Source organism: Phascolarctos cinereus, unplaced genomic scaffold (genome assembly GCF_003287225.1).
Source record: "Phascolarctos cinereus isolate Bilbo 61053 unplaced genomic scaffold, phaCin_HiC Scaffold_5;HRSCAF=322, whole genome shotgun sequence".
In the NCBI taxonomy this organism is placed as follows: Eukaryota; Metazoa; Chordata; class Mammalia; order Diprotodontia; family Phascolarctidae; genus Phascolarctos; species Phascolarctos cinereus.
In genome coordinates, this window is record NW_027555958.1 from 70044507 (window position 1) to 70066739 (window position 22233).

Below are 22233 nucleotides of genomic sequence, written 5' to 3' on the forward strand. Positions count from 1 at the left end.
TCATAAAACACCTTTGGGCTTAAAATGCAGTGAAAAAACTCAGATTCTTGTCCAGGGGAAGGTTTAAAGTTGTAGAATATTGTATTAATAAAAGGTTAGAAGTAAATTGAGGACATTTCACAATAAAAATGTGGAAAATTAAACTTATTTACAAAGTCCCTGTTTTATGGTATGTAATTACTATCTATCTAATTTCACTTTTAAAAGGGAAAATTAATTAGCATCAAAATTTTCTCACACTTTACTAAAACAAGCTTTTTAAATGTTTCACAAAGCTGTGGCAATGGGGTAGAGTGGTAGAATCAAAGGAGCAACTTTGAACCATGCCAAAGAAGCTGTGAAAGCTGAAACCAGTTGCCAAGGAATAGAGTCACAAAAAGTGCTCTTATTGTAAGGAAACAGATTCTTTTTACCTAGAAGTATTGATTTTTTTTCCCAGACAGATTGTACTTCTTCATAAATTGGGGGTAGGAAAAGGATAGCACTAAGCAGGAGGAGAAAACAATGATTCTACTACTTAATTTTGAATTGTTATTTACTTTCAATCAGATCCTATTCTAATTACTTTTTGCTGTTTTGGGGAAAAATTCAGAAACATGGCTTCACACACCATTCTCCAAATTAACTGTCTATATGAATGAACCCAATGTCTGACCTTTTCATGTGACTTAGGGTAGGTCAATTAACATTCCTGGGTGTCAATTTCCTCATCTGTAAAATAAGTGTGTTGGACTACATGGCTTCTGAGATCCTTTCCAGATTTTAATCTATGATCCCTAGGTAGCTATTTTGTACAAGCATGGAAATACTCTATGTTCTTTAAATCTCACCCAAGAGTAACATTTTTGTTCATGACATCCATAGATTAATAGAAATTTAGAGCTGAAAGGACCCTAAGATCATATAGCTTAGGGACTTTCCATTAAGATGGCAGCAAGTTAGAACCTAAAGGAGTCCAGGTCTATCATATAAACACCCCAATAAGTTCTAAACATAAATAAGAAGGGATAATGATAAAGAAAATCAAGGAGAAATGTCTATCAACTCCTCCATCTAGTCCAGGACTATATGAAAAGACTGCCAGAAACCTATGGAAGTTCTGAGTGAAGATAAGATAAGGTAGGCAGAAGGCACTGCATGCAAGAGGCCCAGACTCACAGCAGGAGACAAAGCCAGACCATGACCCAGGCAAGTCCATGCCCAAGCCACAGCAAGTGCACTTTGGGTCTTGTAGGAAGCCTATTACTAACACAAATGACAACATCTGGTTGGGGCATTGGTCAAGGCAGAGTCAACTCCAGGTTTGTGACTGTGAAAAGGGAAAGAGATAGAAGAAGCCAAAACCCAAGTCAAGCCACCAGGCAACTAAATGAAAACCTAGGAATTCCTGCAGGATGAGGGGCCTAATCTTAACCACTGTATCTTGGACCAACTAAGATTCTAAGAAGAAGCAGAGTATATCCCAAACACAAAAACCCAATTCCAGAACTGAGGCTAATATATCAAACAAATACATTAAATAAAATATATTAAACAAAATTTAAAAAATATTAAGGACTGAGTGTAGCCCAAGAGCTAAAGCCAGAAAAAGAAATAAATGACACTACAAGTCCAAGTAAAGCTTCAAAAGGAAAAAATGACCTAGCAACAAAGTCTATAAGACTGCCTTGGAAGAAATGAAGCATGAGATTTAAGGAAAGAAAGAGTAAATATCTATGACAGGAGCATGGCAAAGGGAATAGATGAAGGGCAGTGGAACAGGAATAGACTGCTTCAATAAGACATCACTAGTATTATGTACACTCCTTTTTCGCCACCTTCTTTGTAAAGAAGGGAGTATGGGGCAATGAGAGGAAAAAATAACAGAACAAGATAGAAGAAAATATACAATTAGTCATAATCATGAATAAGAATGAGATGAACTCATTCATAAAATGAAAGAAGATAGCAGAATGAAATAAAGGCAGAATCCAATATGCTGTTTAAATAAAATACATTTGAAACAAATATTTATATAGTTAAAATAAGGGGCAAGAGTAAAATCTACTATGCTTTGAGTGAACAAAAAAACAGGCGTAGCAATTATGACCTCAGGCAAGGTGTCAGCAAAAATTGGCCTGACTAAAAGAGACAAATAAGGAAATTATATTCTGCTTAAAGATAGTGAAATTACACAGCAAAAATCACCTCAGTTTACAGATAAGCAAACAGATTCTAGGAGGTCAACATTTGACATCTCCAAGACAAATATCTTAACTCATAGACAAAATTGATATTCTTTGCTTTAAGTAATGCTCATTCATTTATATACGGATCAAAATAATCCTTTTTTTTTTTACAGCAAATGCCAATTGACCATGTTGAAAAGTACCACGCTTCATACTGAAACAATATAGCAATATGTCCTTACTATGATTACTTCTCCCCACTTCAACAAACTTCCTCAAATAATTAGTCTCATTACTTTATCATACTCTGTACAAATTCCAATCACCACCAGTAGCATCATCTTTGAAAATGAAAGACAATATATTGGATAACTGACAACTATTCTGAAAAAAGCATATCTCCAGGGCTATGTTCTCTCACAATAATAAAGTTAATGTTTAAAGCATTTGTAAAAGTAAATAAAGCCAATTTAATGAAGTTCATACCAGTATGGTTGTAGACAACATCAGTAATACAAAGAACGTTCCATTCCCTTTTCATTTTTTCTACTAGTTGTCCGACATCACTCCAAGTATACTGTTTATTAGGTGTAGAAAAGTCAGGATTCAGTTCCAACTGATTAGCAATGAATAACATGACCTAGACAGCCCCAAAGTCTGAAGTGGGGTAAAATGAATCATGTTGTAACCTGCAAAATATTTTATTTATTAACTTTAAGAAAAAAAATCTAAGAAGCTGACAACAAAAATAAAAACATATAAAATGTATACTAAAGAAATTACAAGCATATATAAGAATATACATTCTATGTATAAATTTTTTTAAAATGAGAACTAAAAATATTTATTCAATAAGATCTCATTTATCAGTTGCTGCTAATTTTTTACATTTTAAAGTAAATTCTTAGGAAATGACAATGACATACTTTCATTACTTGTCACTATATGATATTTATGACATGTAAATAAATACACTGAGACTTGAACTGAAAGTGAGCATCTAAAACTTTGAAATTAATTTTTTTATAGCAGATAACAATAATATGTGTGGTTTTAATGACATTTTAAGAAAACTGTACTGTTACCTGATTCTTTTGCAACTCTGAGTCTACTTTCCCATTCATCAAAAGGTCCTAAACATTTGGCTAGAAATGTCTGGAGAGTAACACAGTCCAAGTGTAATACTTGATTATCAGTTCCAATGTGTAAAATAGGGTCCACGACTATATAACCTCCACCACTTTTCTCATTTCTTTAAAAATAAAAAAAGAAAAGAAAAAGGAAGACAATAATATAATTTATATTATTCTTTTTATAGCTAAAATATTTAAATGTTCTTTTATAAAAGCCTACACTGATATGCTTACAATTATAGACTATAAGTACAGGCTTTTATAAAAGAACATTTCTTAATCTCTGCAGTTTTTATAGTTATGTTATTTAATTCTGTTTATTTTTTAAAAATTTACCGCCATCAGAATTCAAGTTTTAGTAACAGAGGAAATATTGTTATTCTCTCTTTTTACTGGGTCAGGCCTTACAATTTTAGAAGCACTTAATTAAAAACTATATTGAATAACAATTTTGTAGTATGATTGGTTTAACAGTGATGAGTAAGATTTCTTTTAAAAAAAGCTATATAATACAATTAAAGGTACAAGTATAAATTTGATCATGTGTGTGTATATATATATATATGCATATATATAAAATATACATATGTGTATGTATATGTGTGTGTGTGTATATATACATATGTTCTTTCTGTTAAGTGCGATTCAGAAGTCCTATGAAACGTTTACAAAGTTTCATGAACCAGAATTTATAGCTGAATAAAAAATTAAAATTATATTGTAGATATGCTAAAAAGGTGCTACTAGAACCCTCAAACATCTATTTCCACAAAAAAAAATTCTTGTTCAATTTACATTACAAATGATAGTGTAAGATATCAAAGAGTTTTATTTTAACTATCTTGTATAACATCCAATAAACATCTGTTGAACAATTGGCTATATAACACTTTATGCTATGCAGAAAGTACTCTACTGATTATTAGAAATTAGATGATATGACCCTTTATCAGGTGGCAAGAAAGCATAAGAAAAAAATCTCTTTGCTATTACCCATACTTTATTTTTTGGTAACTTAAGGGCACAAAATTTTAAATCCACATTTTTCACATATACAAAGCTTTTACTTACTCCTGATTGAAATAATATTGAAATGATCCAGCTTTTTGAAGATTAAGTTTACAATATTTGTCAGAATCATCTTCCCTTTCTGTTGGGTTTTCCCAAGCAAGGGGCTGGAATTTATGTCGACTAAATTCTTCTCCAGGATGTGGATAATTTGTGTAGACAGTAACTGTCTTCCCTTGTAAAGTTGGGCCTAATCGGAATTGTAGTTCAAAACCTAAAAAAGCCAGTTGTTAATAAAGTCATTGTAATTTTTAGCAATCATGTAAAATTTACATATTTAAATGAGTACACAAATAATTTTAATTAATACAATTATTTTTGGCAGGCTTGAGTCTAAAATGCATAGGTTTTTTTTTTTTGGATGAGGATTAGGGCAGGGAAATGCCTAACCCTAAATTCAAACATGTAGAAAACCTCAGAATTTACTAAGGATTATCCAAAGGTATTTAGACATTTCTGGATTTGGTCAATGAAACAGATCCTCTCTAGGCCTATGTTCTCATATATAAAATAAAAAGGTAAGATAAAATGATCTCCATGGTCCTTTCACAGCTCTAATCACAGCTCTAAATCTATGATCTGCTGACTTCCAAAGGAATTAAATTCATGAAAGATGATAAGAGGCAAAAGGTGATGTAATTTACTGGAATAATTTTTAAAAATTAAAAATAACTTTTTTTAACAAACTCATGTCAAATATTTGAATGACCACAAGAATTATAAAACTTCCTTCATACAATACAAGGATTATTTTCTCACTGGAGAAAATGGTGCCATTTTGAACAAATACAAGTATCAGAGTTCAGCTTCCTAACATATTTAAATAACCTGTCCCCTGTTCAGTTTATACAAATAATGCTTCCTGGATCATCCATGAACTCAACAGCCACTGAAATAGTTAAAGTTTATCATTGAGAACCACTACATCTAGTTGCATATGCTTTATATAGAGTAAATGAAACTATTATACAGTAAATAAGCTTACCTACATCAACCTCCACAGTTAACAAGTCATTTTGCTAAAAATAGCTGAGGTCACAGTAGTACATGACGTTACCATCTTATTCCTCATAGTTATACTAGGAAGATTTTTCTCAAATTAGCTATGCTTTTTCCCAGGCAACAACAAATAAGATATTTCAAAGCTATCATCTTCCAAATTTATTCAAATGTTCTTTTCCTAAAACTACATGGGTTCAAGCTCTGGAAAGGAAATCTTTACTTAATGTTTCATAAGAGTAATAGTAAACATAATTATAGACAGATGTATAAGAAAAGTGAAAAGACTTCAAGTGTTAGTAATCACAAAGATTTAATATTCTATTTTCTATCAACTAAAATTTTCCATATCAAAGGATTATGAAATCTGATTTTTAACCTTGTTCGATATGTGATAATTTTCTTCTTCATTCACTACTACTAAATTGTATTTCATAAAATCAAAGAATGTGAGAGTTGGAAGGGATCTAATTAGCAACTTAGTCCAACCCATACACAAAAGGAATTTCCACTCTAACATATCCTACAAGTGGTTGTCTGACCTCTATCTGAAAAGCTCCAAAAATGAAAATTCAAGGCAGCCTATCCATTTTTGGACAACTCAACACTTTAGAAATGTTTCCTTACATCAATCGTAAACTGACCTCTTTATTACTTCAGTCCATTATTGCTCCTGATTCTGCCTTTTGGGGACAGTTAAGTCTGATCTCTCCTTTACATGACAACTCTTCAAATACTTGAAGACAGCTATCACATACTTCCTGAATCTTCTCTGCTTCATATAGAACATGCCCAATTCATTCAACTCTTCATCATACAGCATGGACTCAAGGTCCTTTATTATGGCTGCCCTCCTCTACCCTTTCTAGCTTACCAATGTCCTCCTTTAAATGTGGAGCTTGGAAATGAACACAAATTTCCAGATTTCAGAGTACTACCAAGGGTACCAGCATTCTCCCAGTCACATAGGCTGGTAACCTTGATGTCACATCCTTGACTCCTCACTCTTCTTCCCCTCCTTTATCCAATCAGTTGTCCACTTATTTTGACCTTTGTAACATTTCTCAAATATGCCCCCTTCCTCAGACCTTACTACCAGTAGGTCTTTATCACCTCATGCCTGGACTACTGCAATAATCTGCTGATTGGTCTTCCTACCTCAAGTCTCTCCACATTCAGCTATCAAAACGATCTTCCTAAAGTACAGAGCTCTCCATTCCTACCCACCTCCCTCCCACTTCCAATCAACTCCAGTGGTTCCCTATTGCCTCCAAGATTAAATATAAAATTCTCTGTTGGACTTTCAAAGCCCTTCATTACCTGGCCCTTTCCTACCTTTCTGAGTCTTCTTACACCTTAGTCTCCCTCAATATACTCTTTGATTCAGCGACACTGGCCTCCTTGCTATTTCTTGAACAAACACTCCATGTCCTGACTGAACATTTTCACTGGCTGTTCCCCATGCCTGAAATGTTCTCTCTCTTCACACCTTCACTTTCTGGCTTCTCTGGCTTCCTTAGAAATCTAATATCAGCCAAACTCCCATTACTGCAAAAACCATTTACCAGTGCTCCTCAATTTTAGTGCATTCCCTCTAAGATTACCTCCAATTTATCATGTATATATTTTGTTTGCATATTGTCTCCCTTATTATATTTCAAGCTCCTTGAGGGTAGGGACTGTTTTTTCCTTCCTTTGTATGATTACAAACAAAGTCCTTGACACAGAATAGGTGCTTAATAAATGCTTCTTGACTTCAGTTGGCTAGACTGTTCATAGACAGTAATAATATGTAAGAGTACTAGGTAGAGATGAATCATACTATAAGCAACTTTAAATAACAGGTGAATTTACATTCGATCCTAAAAGTATGAGCCACCAGAGTTTAAAGAGGGGAGTACAGATCTTGTGTTTTAGGAAAATTCCTTTCATAGCTGGAGAATGAACTGGAATAGGAGGAAATTTGAGACAGGGAGATCAATTAGGTGATCAAGGTGAGAGATGATGAAAACCTAAACTAGGACTGTGAATGAAGAGAAGTATATGAGAGACATTTTACAGAGAGAGATCACAAGAACTTGACAACCGATTGGAGATGTTAAGTGAGAGAAGAATTCAGAAAGACACCAAAGTTAAGAACCTGTGTGACCTGGGAGTGATAACCTTAAGAATAATGTGGAAGCTTGAAAGAAGGGAGATTTGAGGGAAAAGATAATCAGCTCTGTTTAGACATGTTGACTTTGAAATGTCAATGAGATATATAGTTCAAAATGTCCCATAGGCAGTTAATGATATAGGACTAGAGCTTAAGACTGAAACCAGAACCATTAACAACTAAGTACTCTGAGTCTGGCCATTCAACCAGTTTTGAATTATCTATGTAACTGTATTATCTAGTCCACATCTCTCCATCTCTGCCACAGTTATTTTAAGAGATTCTTTATCAAAAGTTTAGCTAAAATTTAGGTAAATTATATTTGTTGCATGCATTTTGTTTATCCATTAATTTAGTAATCCTTTAAAAAAAAGTAAATAAGGTTTGTCTATCTTAACTTGTTGATGAAATCAACTAACTCTTTGTAATCATTTTCAGTGCTTCATCAGTGTGGCTACACTTTCCAGTAAAGCAGATTTGAAATTCTTTATATTTTAACATTTTCATGAGTTGTTGTGGCCAAAAAATTCAATCATCTGGTAGCCACATTTTGGCTTCACTATGCTCAGGCAGTCTTGTACATAGTTGAGGCCTCTACAATTTGGTAGAACCTGCCAGAGACCACATGCTTTGCTGGTACAGTCTATGAGAAACTATAAATATACTGTTTACACCATTAGAATATAAACTTCTTGAGGGCAGGGCCAGTTTCATTTTTGTCTCTCAGCAATCAGCATGGTGCCTGGCACACAGTGCTTAACAAATGCTGACTGCTAAAGGGAATTTAGTGGAGAAAGAGAGGGTAAATTAATGTAACTGCTGATTATGATGCTGTTCAGTTGTTTCAGTTGCGTCTGACCCCATTTGGGTTTTTTTTTGGGGCAAAGATATTGGAGTGGTTTGCCACTTCCTTCTCCAGCTCATTTTACAGACAAGGAAATTGAGGCAAATGGGGTTAAAGTGATTTGCCAAGGGTCACACAGCTAGTAAGTATCTGAGGCCAGATTTGAACTTAGGAAGTCTTCCTGACTCTAGATCCAGCACTGTGTATTCACTGTGCCACCTAACTGCCCAACTGCTGATTATATTATTTCATTAAAGTTTTCCTTACTATTAATATTTATAAGTGAGATGCAGATCTACTCTTGATGAAAGTACTGAACTGTGAGTCAGGAAACTTAGGTTCTATTCTCAACTTTGTCACTAAATATCTGTGTGACTTGGAGTATAATCTCTCTAGGTGTTAACTTTCTCACAGATAATGGAGTGGTGACCTCTAGGATCTTTTTCAGCCATAGCACTCCATATTATAACAAGAGCTTAAATTGATTTTGTGCTTTGAGGTTTACAAAGTACTTCATAGACATTCTCTGGCTTGATCCTCACAAAAACTGTGAAGTGGGTGGTCATCTTCATTTGGTAACTAAGGAAACAGAAACACAAAGAGCCTAGTGAGCTGTCCATGGTCACACAGCTAAGAACTGTTGGAATAGGAATTTGAATCCAGGTTTTTCCTGACTCCAAGTCCAGCACTTTCTACTACACCCTTAAACACTATTATTCATGTGACACTACATGAAGTACTCTATCACAAAGTAAAATAGTCTCAAAGGAATGTCACAGGTAATAAGGGGCAGAGGTAGGCATTACTTGAACCTAGGCCCTTGTGACATCAAGGCAAGTGCCTTTTCTAATGAATTATACTGCCAGGCCTGATAGGAGTTAATAATTATATATATGGTGCTTTAAGGTTATCAAGGAGCTTTGTGTATATTCTCATTTGATCCATGTAACAGACAGTATCAACATTTCAAAAGAGGATTGAGAAAATACATAGCAGCAATCAGGAAATAACTCATCAGGAGCAATCACATCAGAAACAGAAATATACATTTATATTTTATAAAAATGTACATTTTTGTGCAATTTTTTTTAAGAGACATTTGATGGGGGAGGAAAATCACTACCATCCATCAAATAAATCAAGGGAGTTTCTACAGAAGGATTGGCATTTTAGATGATCTTTTAAGGAGAGGTTGAGGAAATCATCTTTTATATATTTTACAGCAAAGCTAGAGAAAAAGGGCAGTTAAAAATTAATATAAGCCTAGACTGTACTAAGAAAAGTATACCTTCCAGGACTATAGAATAATATTGATAAGTTGGCAAGAAGCCACAAGAGGGGCAAAAGGATCATAAAGAACACTGCTCACATACCATGTAAGGATTAGTTGAAGGAGGTGAGGATTATTTGCCTAAGATAATGCTTAGTTGGGGCATGATAGCTATCATCAAATATTAAAGGTCCAAAAGACAACAGAAGAAAGACAAAGACTTACTCTGCTTGGTCTGTCCTAAGATGCAAACTGGAAGCCACAGTTTTAAGGTGAAAAGAAACAAACATAGGACTGATAAATGGGTTTCTTTGGGAGGGTCTCCAACCTTGGAAGTTTTCAAGAAAAGTCTAAATAATAACAACTCATCAGTTATGCTTCAAGAGAGATTCTTCTTCTAAAGTCTTACATGGGTAAAAAAAAAGCATGAGATGGAAGAGTTCTAGGATGGTTGGATAGCAATTGAAGATGATTTTTTGATTTTAGTGGATTGCAAACTCAACAGGAATTAGCACTGTGATATGGCAGCCAAAAAAGTTTAATCTTTGGCTAAATTATTAGTGGCTTACTTCCAAGAATGGGAGGTGGAGGAGAATAGTTCCACTATGCTCTGCTCTTGTCAGAAGTCATCTGTAATATTGCATTTGTTCATTTGTGGGCACTATAGTTTAAGAAGGACAGTGATAATCCAAACTGTCCAGAGGAAGGCAACCAGGATGTTGAAGGGGCTTGAGTCCAAATCATATGAACACCTGAAGATATTATGCATGTTTAGTGTGGAGAAGACAAAGAAAGGAAGGGAGGAGACGTGTGAGGCATGATAGTTATCTGTCTTTAAGATCTGAAGAGTTGTAATGTAAGGGAGAGATAAGACTTGACTGTTTGTCCCCAACAAGCAGAATCAGAAGCAACAGATAGAAGTTACAATTTAGTACTGATCAGGAAAATCTTTCCAATAATTCAAGCTGTCTAAAGGTGGAATAGGCTAACTTGAGAGATGGTAGGTTCTCTCTCTTTAGAGGTCTTCAAACAGGTTGGATAGCCCTTATCAGGTATTCTCAAATTCTTCGATTCTGTCATTCTTTGGGTATAGGTTAAAATGGCCTCCCTTTGAACTCTGAAATTCTATAATCAAATTTATTGAAAGTGAGGTGAATACCAGAGGTAAACCCTAAAGGACGAGGTATGGAGTAGACTAGGCAAAGGGATGGAGTGGAAGTCAGATCCAGTCTGGGGGGGAGGGGTTTCCAGGACGTAAGGTATAACTTGCTTTATAGTAGTGCCCCATAGTTATTTCAGTTTTACAGTGTGCCTGAAATCCCCAAATGGGTCTGTGGCTATACAGCTCCCTCTCCCTGAAAATCCACTCTTCAAATGGAGACCAAGTTAAAAGCAAGTATTTACTAAATATCTACTATTGTAACCAGTACTGTATTTCTGCAGTCACTAATACATCAAAAAACTATTTTAACCTTTATCTGGTGTCAATAAGCAAATTTTAAATGCCTACTACTGTGACAAGCACTGTCACTTAGGGGATATAAAGAGGTTAAAATTCAGGAGGGAAGAGTTAAAACAGAAGAAAATTAAACAATTTTAAATGCCAAATTAAATTTGAAACAAACATTTAAAACAATTAAAATGTCAAACTGTAGTAATTATAACTGCAATATATATATATATTCAAAGAAAGGTAAGACCTGTGAAATTAGAGTATTAAAGAAAGGTTAACCAGAAATAGTTGAATTTGAGGTCTTAAGAATAGATAGGATTTGGATACATGGAGAAATAAAGAGTGGATAGAAATGTGGGAAAATACAGTCTGAGCAAAATGAGGATGAAATTAGACTATATAGGGAACAGTAGCAGACAAATATGAGTGGTGTGGAGGATATGTGTTCAAGAGTAATAGATTATCATGTTGGACAGCTACACCAAATTACTGAGAACCTTAAGTTCCAGGCAGAGGAGATTGGACTTTCCAAGGTAAGCAGTAAGGAACCATTGCAGTTTCTCATGAAGGTAACAAACTAAAAGCTGTATTTTAGAAATGTTATTCTGGCAGTATCTATATTCAAGACAGACTGGGAGAGGTAAGAGGGAGAAAGACTACCAAAAAGGTTTCTGCAGTAATACACAAGGATGTGGTGAGTGAGAATAGACATTTTGAAGGAACTGTTAGCAGGACTTAGTGACATGAAGGTGATAAGTAAAAGAAAACTCCAAGGCTTCTAATCCAGGAAACTGAAAAATGAGTACTGAAGTCAGCAGCTGGAAAGCATATCAAGTTTGAGATTAGGATAGGAGGAGAAATTGGAAGAAAAGAGCAATATCATGGCTTTGAACAGGCTAAATTTAAGGTAATGGTAGAAAATCCAAGTGGGGAAATACTCCTGGCAACATAGGATTAGAACACAAATAGAGAATAAACAAAGGCAGAGAAGTCCAAGAATGAGAACTAGAAAAATGCAGCCACTGTGAAAGCTGAAGGAAAAGAGTTTACAGGAGCAGACAGGTGTTCAAGAGTGCCAAATACTGAATTTAAGTCAAGCTATTTAATAAGTGCCTTCTATACTGGGCACTGAGCTAGGTACTGAGGGAGATAAAAAGATTAAGACATGATCCTTGCCCTCAAGGATCTCATAGTCTAAAGGTAGGGATACAGCACAGAACACAAACAAGTAACTAAAATATAAACTGATATATAAATGAATGAAAGGTACAAAGCAATGAGTGGTCTAAAGAAGGAAAGATCATTTATGATTACAGGAAATAAGGGAAAACTTTGTGAAGGAGGCAGCATTTAAGCTGGATCTTAGAGACCAGGAAAGGTTTCAAGGGAAGCAAGGGAAGACACGGGTTTACCAGAAGGGCCCAGAGCACAGGTGTAAGAAACACTGAATGAGATCTACAGAAGGGAGTGGTATAAGATAAGGCTGGGAAGTAGAGTAGTATCAAACTGCAGGGAGTTCTTAAACTCCTCTGACAGGCTATGGCACTTGGACTAGGCAATTACGAGCCACTGAAGGGCTTTTAAGCAAAGTAATGAAGAAAAGTCAACTTAAAAAATATATTCACATTCATATATTCAATGTTCATATATTCAATAATATTGATTTAACAGCTGAAATCCTTCCAGCCCACTTTCAAAGAATTTCAAGATATATCTCCTGACAGCTAGTGTGTACAATAATGAAGAGATATGGATTTTTTGCTTAATCTAAATTTAAATTTTAGACGTTAAACTGGCAAAGAGTATTAAAGGATTGCAAAACTTTAGAAAAACCCATCATCTTGAAAATATTTTAAGTGATCTTAAGTCCAGATAAGAAAAGAGTAAATCTATAGTTATTCATAGAGAAATATAATTTGATTTTTAAAAATCACAATTCAAGCATTACTTTCAATATTGTTTGAGAAGGAATTTCATTTAGCCAAAAGAGTAACTATATTTAACTTTATCCTTAACTAGCTTTTAGAGGCTTTCAAGGGTCTTGTGAGTTTTTGTTCTTTTACTATCATCAATATTAGGGATAAATGTGGGGAACTGAAAGGAAAATATTTTTAAAAAACCAACTATAAACATTTACAATCCCAAATGTGAACTAGGAGTTGAATCATTTAATTTGCATGTGTCATTTGTTTTTTAAGATCAGCAACAGAATTCTTACCACTATGTAAGTACTCCTTAACAGGCATTAATGGGAGTGGGCATGCAGAGGCAGATGAAATGATTTCATGATTATTATAATTACTTTCTAGATCTTTTTTAAAAGAAAAAAACACTTAGCAGCAATCATTTACTACAAAGAAAGCCAAGCAGTAATGTAGTTTTTTCTTTCTCTGATAAACTCAAGATAAATATTTGGGAAGTCTTTTCTTTTTCATTCATAACTACAGAATTAAGATAACAGAAAGTTAAGCAAATAGCTTCCTACCCACCTTGTTCAAGCCTGAAGAGAGTCTTTTCTAGTTTTTCCATGTCGTTTAAAAGTAAAATTCGAACTTGCTTAATGTGATCCATTTTGGCTTCCAAATGATTCGAAGAGAATTACTTCAAAAATGAATAAATTGTCCCTACAAAACAAATAAAAATTTAAAACAGAGGGGGAAAGAAAATACACCCATACCTTAATTTCTACAGTTGATGTGGCTGCACTTACATGTTCTCAAAAACCCTAGCAGACAAACAGAGAGACCAATTCAAACAGGACCCCAAGATCCTGGTAAAAATTATAGGCTAAGGGGCAAAGCAAAAAGAAGCCCACGGATTTTTATTAATGCAGACTTCAGAATCTGCATGGAAATGCAATCTGCTTCGGAGGAGACCCGTGTGGGGAGACAAATAATCTGGTCGCCTCTGAGTGACACCTGCGCCCGCAGCTGTCTATCAGTCTGTCCAGAGATGCCAGGTGGGAGATAGCCCCTCCGACTCCAAATTCGGGCAGGAGGTCGCGAGGGGGTGGGAGGGGTGTGGGGGCAAGGGAAACAGCTGCAGCCTTCGGAATGCTTTCCATAGATAGAGAACGTACAGAGAAAGAGAGATATAGATAGAAAGGCATTATATCCCCGAGAGGTCAGCACTTACGGGGAGCCAGGGGTACGTGCAGCCACTGGGACAGCGCGGGATGGAAGCAGGGGTAGGCGGGGCTTCGGAGGCTGGGGTGGGGGGCGGATAGGAAGGCACGGGAGGGGGAGGGGCGCAAAGGACACCGAGGGAGGCCGGGAAGGGCACAGGAAGAGCTGGCGCTGAGGAGGGAGGCGGCGACAGTGCAGACGCGGCCGCGGCCCCTCCTCTCTCTCCCCGCCCCCCTAGCCCAAGCCCGCTAGCTCCAGGGTCCCAGACCCGCGCGCAGACACCCGCACCCCCCCCCCCCCAACACACACCCACGGGGCGGGCGGCCGCCGTCGCTGGGAGAGACAGAGGGCGGGGCTGGGGTGGGGGGGAAGCTGTAGCCGCCACTCTCTTCTGCCCGAGCGACCGCTTGTCTTACGATGGATATCCGGGAGGGACTGGCCCCACTTACCGGGGCTGCAGAGTCTCGCGAGAGTGGGGAACTTTTTTTTTTTCTCTCTCTCTCTCTCTCTTCCCCCTCCCCCCTGTGCTCTTGGTCTCTGTCTAGCTGAGGCTCTGGCCCCGTCCATCTGGGGTCGGACCATACTAGGCAGGGAGGAAGTGGAGAGGACGGAGAACCCACCGTTGCCTCCCCCGAGAAAAAAACCAAGGAACCACGTGGGGGAGGAGAGCGTTTTCCATCTCTTGTGACCTCTCCTCGTGTTTGGGAAGTGAATGTCCTGAGGTGGGTTTACCCCGTCCAGGGTCTTGGGGACCCCGTGGGGTGCTTGGTCCGTACTTTGAGGGTTGTTGCTCTCCCAGAACCCGATCTTGCTTACAACATCTCCAGCTATGGTCATCCAACCTCTGCTTAAAGACCTTGAGGACACTGAATCTCACTTTTCTCCAAAGCGGCCTCTCCCACTTTTAAACAGCTTGAATTGTTCATTTCTTCTTACGTTGCCTTGACATTTTCCTCCCTCGGAACTCACATTTGTATAGTGTTCGAAGGTTGGCAGAATACTTTCTCCACAACTCTGTGAAACAGGGAGTACAAATATGATTTTTCCACTAAAGGTCAATATCCACTTTACCATGTTGGCTCTCAACACAGGAAGAGTGTAAGCCCTAGTTTCTAATGTGATAGATCAATGGAGATCAAGAGGGAATCGGAAGGTCAGGCAGGCTACCCCCTGTCATTTTACTGATGAGGAAACTGAGGCTTAGGTAGGAAAAAGTGTTTTCACCGAGGTTACTTGAGCAGTCAGCATCAAAGGTAAGATACGAAACCCAAATCCTCTGATTCCAGAGCCATGGCTCTTTCCTTTCTACCAGCTGATCCTGGAGAGCATTTCCAAGTAGGGTATACATTGATTGATGTTTGGTATACTTTTGCAGTCTTTACTGTGTATCCTCGATAGCTTTTTTTTCCTCTGTTCCTATACCTATGAAGTTTATTTTTTAAAACACACATGTTGCATGTGATCTATATATATATGTGTGTGTATATATATGTATATATACATGTATGTATGAAAATGGTTGTTTGGTTTGGTTTTAACCAGGCCTATGATTTCTTTGGTTTGATTTCTTCTAACTCCCAGCCAGGAAATTCTGGCTCAGTGTTACCTTTTGGCTTCCCAAAGCATGCTACTCAAACTTCCGTCCCATTGAAGCTTTCATTATTCCACATTCCAAAAATCACCTTCATCTATTACCCTTGACCCCCCTAAAAACTGTGATTCAGAACCTCAGTGTCAATGATCTCAGCTAAATATTAGGACGAAAATAATCCAGGAGATGCATGATGTTAGAGTGAAAAGTACATTCAACCTAAAGTCTGAGGAGGAGGGTCACTGCCTCAGTAATGCTGCTTACTGGTTGTGAGACTTTTGCAAGAATTGAATGGAAAAAAAGTAGGTGAAAGGGCTATGTCAATAGTGGGGAGCACAGATTTAAGGCTATTCAACCAATTTGCTGGAAGTACTGAATAGTCCACTTTCCCAAGATTGGAGGTCCATTTCCATTTTAAAAGAGTAATTGTCAACCCAGGATAGTCTCTTAATTTGAGGAATTTAAGGCTGTAAGAAAAAGTCAAGTAAGGTGGGAATTTCAAGGGAGGAGGACTTTTCTAAAGGGAAAGGAAAGTATTAGGAAAAGTGCTTTACAGATTTCTTAAATCTCCCCAGCCTTGGGGCTACCAATTTCCTTTTCCTACAAAATACAAAACAATGCAAAACAAAAAATCCCAGCCCTGATCAGATCAGGTATTTCCATATAAAGTAGTAGAACTGCCTCCACAAGCCATGCACAAAATTTGTAATCACCGTAACAGCTGTGAACCTCTTTAAATGTAAGGTGAAGCTTTAGGAATGTAAGCTACAATTATATGGGACTGCAGTGGAGATATGTGCACCTGTCAGAGAATCGTGCTGTGACATGTCCCCAGTGATTGTGTGACTAAACAGCTGGGGGAATGGGGGGTGGGGTGGGGTGGGAAGATGGATCTCAATCTCACGTCGCCCTTCTGGAGATAGTCAATCATGGGGGCTTGTCTCTCACACAACTGTCTCCCCCCTTCATTATCAATTAACACTATTTCACTCTGCCCTCTCTAGCTGCCTGGCATTGGCTCCTCTAGTCAGTTATAATCAAATGACCCAGGAATGTAGCAATTATGCAGGAAAAATCTCTCTTTCTTTCTCATTCCATTATCTCATAGCTTCTACAAGAACTTGTTCTAAGATCCAGAATGTGCAACAGTGATTAAGAGCTCTCTCCCCACCCCTTCATTTTTTTCTGGGACAGAATGATAGCACAGCATGATGAGAAGGTATCTATTGATTTCAATCTGCAGCTAGTGATTGTGCAAGTAGGGAGAAGGGGATAGATACAAGAAATGTTATAGAGATAGAAAAGATAATATTTGGCATTTGATTGGATAAGTGTAATAAGGGAAAGTTAATCTTGGATGACATCAAGGTTTTGAATCTGGATTGACTGGAAGGATGGTGGAGTCCCAGTGTGGGGAAACTGTGGCCTCAAGGCCACATGTGGCCTTCTAGGTCCTTGGGTTTGACCTTTTGACTGACTCCAAGTTTTATAGAATGAATCTTTTTATTAAGGGGATTTGTTGTGTTAAGTTTAGATTCAGTCAAAGGGCTGCACTTGAGGACCTAGGGGGCCACATGTGGCCTTGAGGCTACAGGTTCTCCACCTCTGCCTTAGTAATAGGGGAGTTAAGAAGAGGGGTGGATTTGGGAGGAAAGATAATGTAATGAGATATGCAATACAGACTGAAACTCATGATCTGTGATCCATCTGTAAATGAAAGTGACTGCCTACTATTTTTTTGCATATGAATTGAAAAATTATTGTAAATTCTTTTTAATTTTTTTGGTGAACTGGCTATCAGGTTGAATTATTCTGTTTTAGATGACAGTGAGCATATCTATATTTAATCCTTAGTATCAAGCATGTCTTTGTGGAGTTATTCCCTTCCTCCTAACAACTCATGGAAGAAGAAAAGAGGAGGATATGACTAGTTACCTAGGTTTTTATTAAACTGTATAATTGGTGATCAGGCTGAGGTTTTGATTTTTCTTTAAAACTCTTACAGTTAAATCAGTGTTCTGGGTCAGGCTTACCTTAGGTTCAGTCTGGTAGTTTAGGTTCAAGATTAGAATGCAATGAGATACTTATGGGCTTTAAAATTTCAACAAAGATAAATATTAACAAAGATACTCAACAATAAAAAGGATCGATAAAGATACAACATTGATTCTAGTAGGTGAGGCTCCCTTCTACCTTGCATCTGTCTAGGTAGTATTACCCAGTCAGAAAAGTATGTTGGACAAGCCTAAGGGAACACTGAGTCAACATGTAGAATGCCCCAGGCTTGGCTAGAAACCCAGATTACAGCACATGAATGGAATTATCTTCCAATCATATAATCACAGGGACTTCTGGAGCCAAGATGGTAGATTAAGCAGTAAATCATCACTGTAACTCTCCCATACTGATCTCCAAACAACCATAAAATAGAGCTCCCCCCCCCAAAAAAAATCCTGGAACAGTAGAACCAACAAAAAGATATGGTGAAACAATCTTTTAGCCCAAGAAACTTGGAGAATCCTCAAGAAAGGTCCATCTCATTTGGATGAAAGGGGATCACAGTCCAGGATGGAAAGCATCTCAGCAAGCCAGGAGCAAGCTCCACCTCTGTAAACCAGTGGGAGATACCGAGCCCCAAACACCAACATCAGGACCCCTCACATTCCAGGGGAACTCCAACTCTGAGAACCAACAAGTGCTTCAGTATAGCCCCAGACAAACAGGTAGCCTCTAGAGGCCAGACCACCATTTGCTTCAGTGTAGCCACAGGGAAATGCAGAAACACCCCACTGGGCCTCAGCACAAGCCAGATACCACTGATAGGATCCCATCTTAGCCCAGGTAAACTGCCAGACACCTATGGCCTCTAGCAGTACCAGAACACCTTCACCTCATCCACTTAGTACAGTATCAGACACTAGGGTCCCCCATGGGTCTCCAGGCAACATCATTGAAGCACCAGGAAAATAGCCAGGGCTATTTTCCACTAGCACAAGAAGCCTAAGATAGTGCCCATTCCACCATGGGAGCAGAGCTCAAATTTTAAAAGAAAGGAAAAAGTCCTGTCCCCCCCCCCAAAAAAAAAAGATGAGCAAAAAAACAACAAAAAAAGAATCTGACAATAAAAAGTTATGGTGACAGGGAAGACCAAGACACAAATTTAGAAGAGGATGACAATGTCAAAGCACTGATGGGCAAAACCCCAGAGAAAAAGAGTAAGTGATCTCAAGCCCAGAAAGAACTCTTGGAAGAGCTCAAAAAGGAGCTTAAAAATTGTATAAGAGAGGTAGAAGAAAAATGGGGAAAAGAATTGAGAGTGATACAAGAGAATTATGAAAAAAGAGTAAAGAGCTTGGAAAACTGCTTGAAAAGTAGAATTGGCCAAATGGAAAAGAAAATACAAAAGCTAATTGAAGAAAAAAACATCTTAAAAGTTAGAATTGGGTAAGTGGAAGCTAATGACTCTATGAGACATCATGAATTAACCAATCATATAATCACAATTCTAAACCACCTCCTGAATTCCCACTATTATCCCCACTGCTTCTCCTCATGAACCTTGGACTTTGCCTTAGGAATCATCCTGGGCTCCACTAAGTGACCTTTCCCTTTATCTTTCCTGGAATTCCATCTCACTTCCAGGTGATCCATTACAAACCTTGCCCACTCATATAACCTGCCTCCTAGTTTCTAGCTCCCCTTTATATGTTGTCTTTCTCCATTAGAAGGTAAGATCCTTGAGGGCAACTATCTTGCTTGATTATGTTCATATCCCCAGCACTTTGTTCATTGCCTGGTATGGACTAAATATTTAATAAATGCTTTCTCTCTGTCTCTGTCTTTGTCTCTCCTCTCTGAGAAGAGAGATCACTTCCTTACATGTATAATAGAATCATAGATTATGTATACATGTATACACACACATATGTAATATTATGTAGTAATAGTAACATGTCAATGGATTTTAACTAATTTAGTTGAACCAAGATGGTCAGATTCTAGACTGAGAATCAGAAAAGGCTAAGTTCCAATTCTGGTTTGGTTATTAACAACATTACAGAAACAGGCATAGATTCATAGGATTGTAGAGTTAGAAGAGATCATAGAAATCATCTAGTTCAACACTCTCATCTTCAGATTTAGAAACCAAGGCTCCGATGAGGGACGGTGACAGGCTTTCCTTTTAGGAGCTTCTGAATGTAAGAGGGTTGATAAGGCATGTACCAAAATAGACTGGAGCCAACTGCTTGTTGGGGTGGGGGCATTTGAGATGAGCATTGAATGGTGGGTAGGATTTTTTAGAAATATTTTTTTACTAGTATCTTTTATTTTATATATACATGTATATCCTTACAGAGAGCTATTCTCTGTATTTTTTAACATGTAGTATTATATCCATGTGTTCCCCCACTTTTGTAAGAATCAGGGGAGGTGTTTTCTCATGTTTCTTCTATGTTATGTGTTACTTCTATGTACTATGTTACATCATTTTGCAGCATTCAGTTTCCATTTCTTGCTTGTCTTTCTATCTACCTTATGGTCATTGTGTACGTTGTTTTCCTGGTTCCATTTCACTTTGCATCATATGAGTCTTTCCATGCTTTTCTGTATTCATCATGTTCATTATTTCTAACAGCACGGTAATATTTAATTAAACTCATGTACTAAAATTTGTTTAGCCTTCCCCCAATCATTTGGTCCATTTTGCTTTCAGTTCTTTGCTGCTACAAAAAGTGCTGCTATAAATGTTTTGATGTATATGGGACCCTTTTCTGCTATTAACCTTGGAGTATTATGCAGGGCTTTACTGGATCCAGTTCAAACCTGCTCAGTAGAGAGTGGATGGTAAATCTGTGAGTATTTATATCTTGGAAAGCAGCAAATAAAGCAGAGCTTGATTTGTCATTTGTTGATTGTTTAGATTTAAGAAAGTGGTAGAGAAAATGTTATTCATATAGATAAAACACAAAATGTTTCTTGAGCATATTTTTTTGAAGAGCCTGTTGCACACTAATATGCCAATCAATATAATTAATCTCTGGGTCAGAGTATATGGACATTTTAATCATTTTCTTCAAATATTTACAAATTGCTCTCCAGAATTGTTATGCCAATTCGAGGTTATAACAACAATGCATTATTGTGTCTGACTCTCTTCTACATCATCCAGCACTTAATTATTCCATTTTTTGGTTATCCTTGCTAATTTAGTGGATGTGAGGTAAATTGCTTTGGTAACATTGCTTTGTTTTTTTCATTTCTTTTATTCTTAGTGATTTGGAATATTCTTTTAGGTGGTCATTAATAGTTTGTAATTCTCCTTTTAGGACTATTCAGATCCTTCTACCGTATATCTATTGGGGAATGGCTTTTGGTCTTAAATACTTCTATTCATTGTCTCAGTAACTTGGATGTCAGACACATATCACATGTTAGATACAGATATTTTGGAGGGATGAGTAGGACTTTTATAAAAATTAGCAGTGGAGGGAGAGTGGAAGATATTCCAGATTGACAAAAGGGACTTAATGCAATTCAATTAAACAGTTATTTACTGCCTACTAAGTAACAGGCATTGTGAGGAGCTTGGAATACAAATTTTTTTTTTTTAAATTAGTCTGTGCCCTTTAGGAGTTTTCATGCTCCTTGATGTGCACCTAGTGGAAAAGAGCAAGATGAATCTGGGGAATGTTGAGTCCTCCAGTTTAGTGGAGTTTAGAGTTCAGGAAGGAAATAATGAGAATTAAAGGCTGTGTAAGTAAGGATTGGAATTTTATCCTCTAGGCAATGGATAGCTATTGAAAGTAAAGGAGGAGTGACATTTTGATGATATACTTGGTTTTCTTCTCTCTTGATACTGCTAACCTGTGAAACTGAATGTACTCAGCCTCCCCCTGTAGGTTGTAAGCTAAGCCTTTCTAAGTTTTAATTTGGAAGCTAAGGTTGTAAGCCTATATTATTGTATATATGCAAAGAATATTTGACTTCCAATTGTGTTTTGTATTTGCACAAGAGGGAAATTATTCTATGATTGTCAATCGATTTCGATTCATCTAATGGAACTAATATGAATTAATTTTGGCCTGGGAATCAGAAAATTTGAATTCTAATTCTATTACCCCACTAGACTAGTTCAAGCTTTGGCAAACTAGGTAAGGTGGAAAGAGTCCTGAACTTAGAGTCAGGAGAGATATGGGTTCAAATCCCATCTCTGACACATTAGGAAAATGATTATATATTTAAAACTCAAAGAGATCATAGAGATCATCTTGCATAACTCCCTTGTTTTACGGTTTGGGCAGTGGGTTCCAAAGATGATGAGTAACTTGCCCAAGGTTATAAGTAGTAGAACTAACTGGCATTTGAATCCAGGTTCACTGTACCCAAATCTTCTGCTCTTTCTATTACACCACACTGCCTCTCATTT

At 37.2% G+C, this 22233-nt stretch overlaps 2 protein-coding genes across 3 annotated transcripts in view; one reads left to right on the forward strand and one right to left on the reverse strand.

Annotated features, from left to right (window-relative positions):
• AGL (amylo-alpha-1,6-glucosidase and 4-alpha-glucanotransferase) overlaps positions 1-14438 on the reverse strand; it is a 71848-nt gene extending 57410 nt beyond the window's left edge. Inside the window, 6 exon segments of the mRNA XM_020999735.2 lie at positions 2655-2795; positions 2798-2857; positions 3254-3420; positions 4373-4583; positions 13580-13714; positions 14226-14438. Coding sequence (XP_020855394.2) covers positions 2655-2795; positions 2798-2857; positions 3254-3420; positions 4373-4583; positions 13580-13661 — 661 coding nt within the window. The 5' untranslated portion in view covers positions 13662-13714; positions 14226-14438.
• A 310-nt stretch (positions 14439-14748) lies between these two features.
• The window catches only part of LOC110217341 (ferric-chelate reductase 1-like), a 115684-nt gene continuing 108199 nt past the window's right edge, over positions 14749-22233 (forward strand). The window contains exon 1 of one of the 2 annotated variants that reach the window (XM_020999712.2): positions 14749-14937. The gene's annotated coding sequence lies outside the window, so the exon portion shown is untranslated. The remainder of the gene's footprint in view (positions 14938-22233) is intronic. The other variant, XM_020999694.2, reaches the window with a different exon arrangement.